The sequence below is a fragment of the Pan paniscus genome, chromosome X (genome assembly GCF_029289425.2).
Source record: "Pan paniscus chromosome X, NHGRI_mPanPan1-v2.0_pri, whole genome shotgun sequence".
In the NCBI taxonomy this organism is placed as follows: domain Eukaryota; kingdom Metazoa; phylum Chordata; class Mammalia; order Primates; family Hominidae; genus Pan; species Pan paniscus.
In genome coordinates, this window is record NC_073272.2 from 23399113 (window position 1) to 23412436 (window position 13324).

The window sequence follows — 13324 nt, forward strand, 5'->3', positions numbered from 1 at the left end:
TTGCTCTTTGATAATCCCCAACACACTTCATCCATGCCCTCTTTCTTGCCTGAGCCCAGTGTGGTTTAGAAGAGCACAACCCCCTTGTGCGAAAGCTGCCAGCTTCTTCTTCAGTGCAATTATAATACAAGGTACCTTTTACAACAAATGATCTCAATAAGTTTTGAGAGTGGTGTTACATATTTCTGATTAAGATGTGTGTCACTTATGTGAGGGAAAATATTAAAGATTTTTATATTTTTCTAGTCTAATACAATATAAAAATTTTTAAGATTTTCAAGAACTCATACTTCTTTTTGGTATCTATCGATTAATCCTCTACTTTCATACCTTTGACAAAATTGAAAGAGCATTTCCACCCTTTAGGTCCTATAGCAGGCAAGAGCAAAAGACGAATTTCTTGCAAAGATCTTGGCCGTGGTGACTGTGAAGGCTGGCTTTGGAAAAAGAAAGATGCGAAGAGTTATTTTTCACAGAAATGGAAGAAATATTGGTTTGTCCTAAAGGATGCATCCCTTTATTGGTATATTAATGAGGAGGTAAGATAAAGCACCTTTTGTTTTCTCATCCATTCTCTATCTTTAATCAAAAGAATCATTTTGAGACTTATATTTTAAAATCGTATAATCACCTTAAGGCCAATTCAGTAGACTTCTGCTAGGTATTTTTCAATCCACCCTCTTAAAATGATTGCATGTTGGGGTTCTAGAAAGATAGCTGTCTCAATTATGCTAATGTAGCAACATATCTGAAACACAGATGAAGTGTAGTAAAATTCTGTATATCTAAATAAAAATGCGAAGCTAATCCAAGCAGTAGCTTAACTAAAAGGATTATATGTGGAAATTTGACATTAATTTTTAAATGTCTTGCTTTTGTTCAAAATTTTACACTTTTTTCTGTTTTTTTTTCTTTTTAGAAGTGGGGAAGGGGAAGCCCTTTACTAATTTAAGTAAACTAATACCACCTGAATTTATTTCCATTTTTCTTTAAAAATGATCTAGTAGACTAGTTTTGAAAATCTGCAAGTATTCATTTCACTTGGCCCAGTGGGGGGGTATATATATAATACATTTAAATTATTCTTATGATTCTCTGGGGGGTTTTAATATAACAGATTTATATCCAGAGGAGTCATATCAAAACTTATTACGTATCTTGACAGATATGCCAAAAACATTTGTTGATATTCCCTTTATTCTGCATTTGCTTTTATTCCTTTGCTATAGCCATCTACTAGTTCACTTTATTAGTTTTTTAAAACAATGATTTCTGCTATTACCTTATTTTATAAAAAATGTACATGGCTTAATGTAGTGTGCTGGGTGAATAGTCCAATACTATTATGTTAAGACATTCATCAATTTGCGTTTGAATATTGTTGAAATATAATTTAACAACATTATTATGCCTACGATTATAACACATAATATCTAGAGAATTTTATGTTCCCTAGACAGGTTATAATGTAGTGTTATGTTGTGTTTAAGAGTAGACTCAGAAATCATATCACCTGAGTTACTGTGCCATAGTTTCTTCATCTGCAAAATGAGAGTAATAATAATGCTTATCACTGGACTATCATATGGATGAAATGAATCAATGCCTGGCACATACTGAGTGTTCAATAAACATATGGTAGGCTGGGCCCAGTGGCTCACACCTGTAATGACAGCACTTTGGGAGGTTGAGGCAGGAGGATCACTTGAGCTCAGGAGCTTGAAACCAGCCTGGGTAACATAGTGAGACCCTGTCTCTACAAAAAATTAAAAAATTAGCCAAGCGTGGTGGTGCACGTCTGTAGTCCCAGCTACTTGGGAGGCTGAGGCAGGAGGATTGCTTGAGCCAGGGAGGTTGAGGCTGCAGTGAGCCATGATTGCACCACTGCACTCAGAGCAAGACCCTGTCTGAAAAAAATGTGTGCTATTAGTAACATTTTTCAAAGGGACCTCTCATTTTATTTGTAAAATCTTGAATTAATATTTTTCTATTTAATGTAAATGTCTATATCACCTATATAAAAATATTTGGTTGTTTTCTGTACTTTTGACATTTTTGTGGCAAATCACACAATTACCTAAAATATCCTCTGCTTCGCTAAGTGTGTCTTATTTTAAATGTAGGAAACAAGCCATAATTTTACCTACAGTTTCATTTAATAGATATATATTAAATACTTTTTATATGCCAATCAAATATTATCAAGATATAGTATCTCTATGTTTCTCTTTATTGTAAGGTCACTTGCAGGTTTGTCTGCCACATACTAGATTATATCCTGTCTTTCAAAGTTTAAGTGATGAAAAACTGTGGCCCCTTTTTGTTGAACTAAGTTTCATTCAGCAAGTTATTGTTACTGTTAGCCTTGTGAGAGATGAGTGAAGAATTCTACAGTATAAATTGCAAGAAATACCTTTAGTATGATAATATTTTTAGGAGAAATGTAAAAATCCCTCATCACATCATTATGGGGAGATAATAACTACCTCAAAATATTTTAAATTGTTCAAAATTTTAAATTTTTACATTATGAATGTCAAGGGTAAAATAACATAGAAATTAAAGTTGGGAAAAGGATTTAAAAATACTGTCTTGTCCTTACTCCAAGATTGGAAGAAAAAATATTCAAATACTGAAAAAGTTTAATACTACTCTTTTTCATAACACATATTCAGTCACTATCAGTAGCATCAGATTTTTGTTTTGCGTGGAAGCTTAGCAGTGAAAGCAGTCATACAAATATACAATCTAAAAGAATCGAGAACTCTTTTTTTTCCTCTGTGATAGTGGATGGGAGTATAATCTCACTTGAACTTGATATATAAGGAGCTATGGATATAGCACAGATCAAATGAAAGTTAGAGATAGTAAAACTCAGAGGAGCTTGATCATGAGCAGAACAAGGGATACAATGATTAAAGCATTTAGCAAAAGATAGTTTTAGCTTAGTTGGGATAACTCGTATCTAACATAATATTTTGGATAATTCTTCTATCTTGTTTTTCCATCCAGCATTAGAGAGAGCAGGATTTTATGGATTTTATTCCATTTTCCAGTTGAAAAATGACCTTTATATATATATAGCACATACCCCAAGCCAGATATTTGAAAGTCAAATTGACCTATTTCATTTGTAAACTCTTGAATGCACAGAATAATTGTTATAAGACGCTGATGAGCTTGCAGAGAAGACAAGAATACTTATATACTGTTGGTGAGAGTATAAATTAGTTCAGCCACTGTGGAAAGCAGTGTGGCAGTTCCTCAAAGAGCTAAAAGCAGAACTACCATTCCACCCAGCAGTCCCATTACAGGGTATATACCCAGAGAAATGTAAATCTTTCTGCCATAAAGACACATGCACGTGAATGTTCATTGCAGCACTATTCGTGATAGCAAAGACATGAATCGACCTAAATGCATATCACTGACAGATTGGATAAAGAAAATGTGGTACATATACACCATGGAATACTACGCAGCCATAAAAAGAATGAGATTATGTCTTTTGCAGGAACGTGGATGGAGCTGGAGGCTATTATCCTTTGCAAATAAATGCAGGAACAGAAAACCAAATACCACGTGTTCTCACTCATATGTGAGAACTGAATAATGAGAACTCATGCACACAAAGAAGGGAACAGACACTGGGGCCTACTTGAGTAGGGTGGATGGGAGGAGGGAGAGGAGCAGAAAGAATAACTATTGGGTACCAGGATTAGTGCCTGGGTGATGAAATAATCTGTACAAAAAACCCCTGTGACACGCATTTACCTGTATAACAAACCTTCACGTGTACCCCTGAACCTAAAATAAAAGTTAAAAATAATTAAATAAAAGATCATTGTTGCATAATTAGAGAAAATCAAATTTGATAAGAGATTTGTTGGAGGAAAATTGAATCAGTGAACATCCCTATATTTTACATCTGAACATTAAGAAAATAGAAAATTGTGAATTACAAAAGTGGACTACATTTATTTTATATGTTATAAAAGTGTATATATGTTCTGACCAGAAAATTAGTTATAAAACACATTCCACTTTGAGAATTAAAGAATTTTCCATTCTCATTTTAATATGAAAAAGACTTTTTAAAAGTTCTATACTTTAATTTGTAGTATTCTAAGTGTTCAAAATATATCTTCAATTTATGGAGTACAGCAGGTAAGCATTGAATTCTTATCTCTAAAATGTCAAATTTAAGGAATTAAAGGAACGGATTTATTAGTACAGATATCTAAGCCATAGTTACAGAGTATCATTACCTTCACACCTTTGTATATAATAAACTAACCAAGAGTCTTGGCTCTTCAGGATGAAAAAGCAGAAGGATTCATTAGCCTGCCTGAATTTAAAATTGATAGAGCCAGTGAATGCCGCAAAAAATAGTAAGTTGATTTTATTTGGGAAGAGGGAACGATAGTTTTTTTTTTTAATTTCCAGCTTTTAAATTATAGGTTGCTCATTTAATGCTTTCACATTGAGGTAATAAGAAAGCAGTTTTGTGGGCAGAAAATTGAACTTTTTACTGATTTCTGTCACCATGATAGAAGCATTATATATGTGAACTCGGGTTAGATGTTGAGGTAATTTTGCCCGTCAGAATTATTTGGTTCAAACTTATTTCCCAATTTGTAATAAATGTACTTTGTTTCCTTTTGCAGTGCATTCAAAGCCTGTCATCCTAAAATCAAAAGCTTTTATTTTGCTGCTGAACATCTTGATGATATGAACAGGTAAAGTATTTCAGAGTATGTAGAAGGTCAGTGAGGCCTAGAATTCTAAATTTTCTACAGTAATTCTTAGAGAATAATGTCACTGAAGTTTCTAGATCAATCAGTTTAAAATAAAATAGACCCAGAATAGCTCCATGCAGCCATATCTAATTTTAAAGAACATCATTTAAAAAGTCAAAATAAACTCGTTAAATATTTTTGTCAAGTTTACCAAGACCATATACAGACCCAAAAAATCTACCACCAAAAAAAGGGGATTTTTTAAGTTCATTTCAATAATATGTCTTAAAATTGACTCCCAGATGGGGGAAAAAGAGATGTCTACCAAAAAATTGGACTTTTTGAAGTACTGAGTATTTTTGACAGAATATTCATCTCAATAATTCAGGCCTAAGAAAAATTAGTATTTCTTTCTGTCACTTTTCATCTTTCACCTGACAGGACCACAACCAACAAATCAGATAGCTCAGTGGTTACTTGGTGGCTCAGGGAAAACTTATATGTACATTTTTTTTCTTTTCTCATCACCTACCACATTCTGCTTCATGTTAATACTTTGGCTTTTATGAATTTTGTGCTTTCTTCCTTTCTCTTTCCTTTCCCCTCTTCCTTTTCTAGAATTATAGAAATTGAGTTTAAGATTCAAAATTTTCCTCCTTTCTATAACTTACTAGCCAGTACATATTACAAATATAACTTGCCTACAGTTAGGGAGAGGCAGCATAGCATCATGGTCAGGAGCATGGACTTTGCAACCAGACTCTCTAAATCCCAGCTCTACCACTTAATAGCTGTACAGCCTTGGACAAAGAACATGACCTCTTCATTCCAATATAGTAATGTCCAATCTATACAAGAGGTGGATGGGGCTAATAACCAGCCCAATCTCAGCTCTACACTGATTAGCTGTGAGACCGTGGGCAAGAAACTGAACCTCTCTATGCTGAGGTATTGGCCCTTTAATAAAGTGAAAATAATAATGACCCCTATCAGTAAGACTTTTATAAGGAGTAAATAAGCATACATAAAGGACTTAGAACAGTGCCTGCTAAATTATAAGTGCTATATAAATGTTTACTATTAATATATATTCCTTTTATATACGTTGGGTTCTTACTCCATCTACCTTTCTCTAAAACAATTGTACCCAGGCATTTTTAAGCACAAAACTGTATAGCTGCATAAATTTGCTTGAACATACTAAATGAACACTTAATGTCCTTTTATAAATAATCTTGTTCTTTGACATTTGGGAATACAAACATATTTTTTTTTTCAAAGCAAGGATATGAATACAAGTAAATGGCAAAGAAAGATGGTGTTGAGAGCACTTGATTAAAACTTTTATTACTAATAAAGGAATTGAGCCTTTCGTATAGTTTCCATAATCTTCTCTTAATTCATATAACTTATCATTCTTGAAATTTCACACCAAGCTATAAAATTTAAATAGTTTTTTCTCCTTGTTCTCAAAATGAAAATATTTATTCACATTCACATGGAGAAGGAGAGGTGTGATACTCCATTTTATGTTTTAATTATTTTATAATTCCACTGTTCTAGTACTTACTATCCATTTTACCATATGTTAAGCTCAATACCCTTGGGATAAATACGAAGAATTTTAATCATGACCACACTGAAATTAAGTGGCATACATGAGCATATCGTATCTTACAAGATGGATGCACTAGAATCCAGCCAACTCCAAGAATTAATACAATGTAATCATTCACGATACATGCTAATTGGGATCTTTTTAAGCTTAGAAGTTGCCTCTTTCAAAGTGCATTTTATGAACTATAAAATCCTTCTTGGCCCTCATTACCCACCCCAAGTTATCAGTAGCTTCAAAAGGATGCTGATGTCACTGCTCTTTCCTAATATTTTGTGGCTGTATCTGGTTCAGGATATCGCAGAAACTAAACCAAATTTGTGTGGTTCATTTTGTTGGTTTTCTAAGCAATAGGTCAAAGAAAAAAAGTGAAACATTAAAAAGGCCGTCTCCACATTATACATTTAAAAGTGCTGTTTTATGTAAAGCCTGCCATGGCCCACTACAACTTTAAGAATTTAATTGTCCCAAAATACTGAATTTTATTTTAATTTAATTAAAATGGATTTTTATTGTTTTGCTTTGAATTTTGCTTTCTAAAAAATAACCCTATTCCTAATGTCTACTTTCAATGGGAAGATTTTTAATTCCTTGTTAATAGAAGGGGGAAAGAGTCAGTGCTACAAATATTCACAGAGGATTAATGATGGGGAGGAACACCCACCTACAGCTTTGTCAAGTCACCTGACTGTTACATAATAGCAAGATGATCTGGGTGTTGGTTTGTTCTATATGTAATCTTTTAAAAGCATGTATCTAAGTCTTCAAGAGATTATATATTTATAAAAATTATTATAATTATATAACGTATGTGATTATTTCATAATTTTTTAATATCATACCTACTTCTTATGAAAATACACCATGTTTCAGAGAAATATATTTTTCTGTTCCTCATTTAAAAAAAACAAATGTAATGCTGGTGGTGACAGGACCTAGTAATTGGTGTTAAAAAGTTATCCTTACATTTAATTTTCTTCTGTAAAATCATACACGTATATATATATATATATATACACACAACAAATATTTATATATGTGTATACATACACATACACATAGAATATTAAAATATCATCTTCTATTTTGAGAAGCAGTAAGTTTGATTGTGAGGTCATTTGCAAAAACACTTTTAGGCACCCCACTACTGTTCATCTGTTTCATCAGAAATAAGCACTGAAACATTAAAAACTGATTTTTTTCTTGTCTGTGTAAAATCTGTGGGGATAAAATAAAACATCATAGTGCTCAAGTATTCTGAAGACTTATTTACTGAATTTGTTTGGCCTATATATTCCTTACCATGTCAGTACACATGTTCTTGTAATTGTGATGACTCACCAATTCCTATTTGGTAATTATTATTTATACATTTCTCTCATGGTTCTTTCTATTTCCCTCCAAACACATTATTCTTTGTCAGTTGTGAATATCTCCTTTGAATGTTTGCTATAGGTTCAATATCACCTTACCTGTATTTTCCTATTTTAAAGCATTGGTGATATGGTAAGGTACTGACTGAATTTAGACCTGCTATTAAATATCTTCCTCATAAATATATTGAATAGATTCTAAATTCAATATTGTATCTCTGACCATCTTACCTAAAATAGCCTTTCCTCATCCGCAGCATCTTTGGCATTCTAATTTTCTAACTTGCTTGCTTGTCTGTTTTTAAATAGCATAGCATTTGCTACTATTTCACATATGTTTATTTGCATCCCTGTTTAGTGTTTATCTCCCTCACTAAGATACGGAAATCATGAAGGCAGGCACTTTGTTTTATCTCTGTATCCCAGGTACCTGGCACATATAGCTGTTAATAAATGTTGCTTGAATCAGTTGATGCATATGTGTCTGCTTTCATAATAACCTAAAATATCAAATTATAACTGTAACAAGTAAATCAGTAAGTATCTTCTAGTTTAATCCTAAAGGATAAGCTTATCCAAGATAGCAACAACAATTGTGTTGTATTTAGCCCCTTGTGGCTCTACACAGTGGCCTGAGTATATCCACACACTTTCTAAACAATTTTTCTTCAATTAACAAAATTTTTCTTCTTAAGAATAGTTTAAACTTTCAATTGTCTTGTGAAACTTAGTAAATCTAGAGTTAATTGAAGGCAGAAATTACGTCTTATTTATTTCTGTATCCCTAAAACATAGCTTATTGTTCAGCACATAGCAGACACTTAATAAATGCTGTTGAAGTGAAAAATTGAGCAAGCCCCTTTTTAGTTTCCTAATTTATTTCTTAAGGACCTCTTTGTTCTTTACATTTCTGATAAGATGAAATTTCAGTGTTTTTTTTGTTTTGGGGTGTGTGTGTGTGTGTGTGTGTGTGTGTGTGTGTGTGTGTGTGATGGAGTCTCGCTCTGTCACCCAGGCTGGAGTGCAATGGCACGATGTCAGCTCACTGCAACTTCCGCCTCCCAATTTCAAGCAATTCTCGTGCCTCAGCCTCCCGAGTAGCTGGGATTACAGGTGCCTGCCACCACACCCGGCTAATTTTTTGTATTTAGTAGAGACTGGGTTTCACCGTGTTGGTGAGGCTGGTTTCGAACTCCTGAAATCAGGTGATCCGCCCACATCGGCCTCCCAAAGTGCTGGGATTATAGGCGTGAGCCACCATGCCTAGCCTTCAGTGATATTTTTTAAAGTAGTAAATATAAGGCACTGGATTAAAATTCAATGATAAATTTTTCTTTAGTGGTATTATCATCATTTTCACCAAAAAGCACCAGGCCAGTCTTTCCCAAGAGTGGTAAGATATGCCTTGTAGTACAAATTTAACCCCTTTTTCACTGCAAATCAGCTTAGACTAAATTTTAACTTTGAACTTTTACTAATGATTAGAGTCATTTTTAAAACATTGTCATGAAGTTTACTTCTTGATTTATAGTTTATAATTTTCTGGATGTGTGTGTGTGTGTCTATATATATACCATGCTACTGAATTCATTTGATAATCTTTATTTTATTCCAGTTCTACTCCAGTCTTTTCTTCACTTCCCAAATGTACCTGAGGTGATAATTACATTGTAGGTTTTGCTAAAATAAAGTTAGGTTTTAATTGACCTGTTCTTACAATTAAAGCTTAAATTTCCATAGATGCGATTTTGTCTATTAGAGACAGGACTTTCCTCACTTTTCAAGATATTCTAAGTATCTGATGCACAGTTAACACCATTTGGCATAAATGATGAAATATGAGTCACTTCAAAGAATGTGATCTTTCACTTGACAGGGAAGATAAATGTCTTAGGAGAAAAAGTTCTCAAACACAATTTTTTTCTTTAAAATATATCTAGATTAGATTATTCCACAACTTAATGACATTAACCATACTAGTGATTCTGGACATATTCAAGCTAGCTTGAAATGTAGGTTTTTCTTCAATTTCTGATTTGGGAAAGTATATGGATTATGGCTCAGGATTGACCAAAGGGAAATTTGCATGTTGTTTAAAGACTTGTGATTAGATAATCTGATAGTGTAAATAGTTGAAATAATGAACATAAGGAGAGCCCTGGTGGGACAAAAGAAAGACAGTAAAACTGTGCTTTGCTTTAGGCAGTCCCTACATTGGCAATAGCAGCACTACAGAAAGAGCAAAGAACTGAGATTTATTTTTAACTTACAATTGCTCATGAAAATACATGTTCAAGATCTAAACAGATGTTAAAATTGTATAAGTTCATTGTGTCTTTGGAAAACCCCATGCCCTTGTATTTAGAGACAAGTGTCCGAAGTACTCCCAAGATGTGTTTCCTGGTAGATTGTTAAATAAGCTTAATCAAAACTATGATTTCATAATAAAACTATTATTTTGACAGGCAAGGTCCATAACTTTTTTCCCTCATCAGAATAAATTGAACCTGATACTGTTTAAATATCTCTAAAGGAGCATTTGCTCTGAAGAAACAGAACAGCAGGAATATTTGGAGTACTTCTACATTTGGAACAATAGAATTAATATGGCTTTGGTCATATCCAAACCCTTTATGTTACAGATATTAACAGCTTTGCCCAAGACTTTTCTATTGAAGTAGCATCTTTGGTATGGGAGCAATTTGTACTATAGCAAATTGTATCTCATTAAAGATTCTATGTATCAATAGTAGCAAAGAACACATCTTATATGTAGGATTATTCCATATATTCTTAGACATTTTAAAATAAATGTTTCTAGGAAGTAAAATATAAGAAATTAGGTTACAATGTTATTGATTTTAATATTTGTTTTCTCAGGTGGCTTAACAGAATTAATATGCTGACTGCAGGATATGCAGAAAGAGAGAGGATTAAGCAGGAACAAGGTAAAGGAATACTTTTTTAAAATAATTATGTTATACTTTTTTTTCCTGCAGTTATCCTATACAGAAATTCATTGCTATCACTTGAGAGAAAATACATGTCAATTTTTGGTTATTTCTCTTCTAGGCACTTAAGTGAGGTTTAACAACTTATATAGATAGGGACTGAACGCTCAAATTTTTGGAGCAGCTAGTGTGGAGTTCTCTCCTATTTGTTACCCCCTCCTCCCATCTCTTTCCTGTGAAGAAACAAAATCTTAAAAATGGACAAAGTCTATAATAGGTCTTATGATTGAACCAAGTCCAGATCCTTAGCAGTGAGCAATTTTTACTATTTAGCAGTTTTATAGACATTTAAGTGGCCTTTTATGCAAAGAAATGAGATGATCTTTTCTTTCTTAAATTTTCTCATTTGGTAATGTTCTTCAGCTCTGTTACTATGTAACTCTGTGATCTTATGGAATTTGCCTTGGTATTGACCTCAGATTTATGAAACACAGTGTTATGGTGCAGAATTGAAATCTTAAGAACAAAAGCTGTGGTCATCGTTCTTAGGTGGCTTCACATTTCCCAAAGGGTGTTTGTTGTACATCCCTTGGAAACGTAAATAGGTTTTTGAAATTATCTGTTAAAAGAATCCACAGATTGACATACTTATAAACACAAACCTATTCGTAGTTGTGTCTTCAGTGGGCATAGCCAGTTTATTGATGTGGAGATTCTAAAAGCCTTCTGTTTCCTTTTAGACTTCGAGTAAAATCTCAGCCAGGTTTTTTTGTTTGTTTGTTTGTTTGTTTTTTTGAAATAACGTCTCACTCCGATGCCCAGGCTGAAGTGCAGTGGCGTGATCTTGATCTTGACTCACTGCAGCCTCGACCTCCCAGGTTCAACAATCCTCCCACCTCAGCCTCCTGAGTAGCTGGGACCACAGGCACACACCACCACAACTGGCTAATTTTTGTTTTTGTTTTTGCTTGTTGTTTTTTGTAGAGACGGAATTTTGCCATGTTGCCCATGCTGGTCCCAAACCCCCGGGCTCAAGCGATTCACCGATCTCCCAAAGTGCTGGGATTACAGGCATGAGCCATCGTGCCTGGCCTTCAGCCAACTCTTTTTTAAAAAACACCTGAAAACTAAAGTTTTTAAAGATCTAAAGAAGACAGCCAGATCCCAAAACCAGTATGTCAGCAAATGTTTAGGCACAGATTAGTAAATTTTTTCTGTAAAGAACCTAATAATATTTTGGGCTTTGCAGGCCATATAGTAGAGACTATATGTTGCATAGGCCTAAATTTATGGTAAGAGTACTGAAAAAAAATTAGTCTTCCTTTTCAGATTTCTTTAAAAGGAATAAAACAGTTCTCTGTAGAGACTATACTTGCATAGGCCTAAATTTATGGTAAGAGTACTGAAAAAAAATTAATCTTCCTTTTCAGATTTCTTTAAAAGGAATAAAACAGTTCTCTAAAAGTGTTTATAGATTTTTTTCTGATTTGTTAAAGACAAGAATTAGAAGTGTGGGCAATGTACTGATAGGAAAATGAATCTCTGACTCAATTTGCATAAATATAAGGGAGCTTGGTTCTTAGGCTTAACTTCTGTATTTTATTACTTGGCATTACTACGAACCTGAGCTTCATCTTGATTTTAGTGAACTTCCTTTGTACTTGGTATTATATAGCCAAATTTTATTATGGATGAAATAACTGGTAAGTTATATAGTTATATTGGACATGCAGGTTCCAAAAAGTATTTAGTCTGTGGATTCGTGATGTATTGGTCTATCATGTAAGTAGAAAATCATAGGCAGAAGCTAGTAGTTACAATTTAATGCAACAAGAATCTTGCTAATGCAATACAACCAGAATCTCTGAAATAATTTTGATTTCCACATAGAATGCATGTTCCTCAGTCACTTTATCATAGGTCAGAAACATATTAGACTTCTTACCTCCTGAATGATTAGGTTGCGTGGTATTCCATGTAGAAAACTACTAGATGCACATATCTACTTCACACTTCTGTAGAGTTATTTGAGTAGAGTTATATCTTCTGAGTACCATTCTAAGTAATGACGATAAGCTTAATACAAAATATAGCTCTTTGAGGACTGGGAATGTTTCTCCACAATGGAGGGACATAGCTGCCAGATACTGTTTCCATCTAAATAGCCAGTACAGCTTAGAAGTGACTCTTTCATTGACTTAAATAAAAATTTAGTGAATTGCTGTCTTTGATTACAGAAGTATAAAAGATGTGGGGTTCTCTTTCAACATCCGTTGTTGTACTTAGAGAAAACAGAGTTACACTTAATTCAGCTGCCAAGATAGCAATTTGGCTAATTGTCTACTGATCATTTTTGTATTTTTTCCAGCTTCAAGACAGACATTCATGACATTATTTTCAGTCACACATAAGGTCTTTTTAAAGCCTTAATCACACACAAAAATGAATGAAATATATTGTATTTCTTCGACAGTTCTAAATGAAAAAGTCTTTTTTTTTTCAAATTATCCTTTTGTGTCAACATGAGAAAATAAAGTAGAAGTTTTCCTCTTCTAGTGCTGGCACTGCTTTTTCATGATTGCTTATAAAATTGCGTATCATTGAAAGAGACATTAAAAGTATCCATTTAATTTGTGCTATATAGAC

The 13324-nt window shown here is 33.5% G+C and overlaps 1 protein-coding gene across 8 annotated transcripts in view; it reads left to right on the forward strand.

Annotated features, from left to right (window-relative positions):
* Nucleotides 1–13324, forward strand: part of CNKSR2 (connector enhancer of kinase suppressor of Ras 2) — a 280798-nt gene that overhangs the window by 216945 nt on the left and 50529 nt on the right. For all 8 annotated transcript variants that reach the window (XM_003819559.6, XM_003819560.6, XM_034950723.3 and 5 more), the window contains 4 exons: nt 367–539; nt 4318–4391; nt 4668–4739; nt 10608–10675. In XM_003819559.6, coding sequence (XP_003819607.1) covers nt 367–539; nt 4318–4391; nt 4668–4739; nt 10608–10675 — 387 coding nt within the window. The remainder of the gene's footprint in view (nt 1–366; nt 540–4317; nt 4392–4667; nt 4740–10607; nt 10676–13324) is intronic.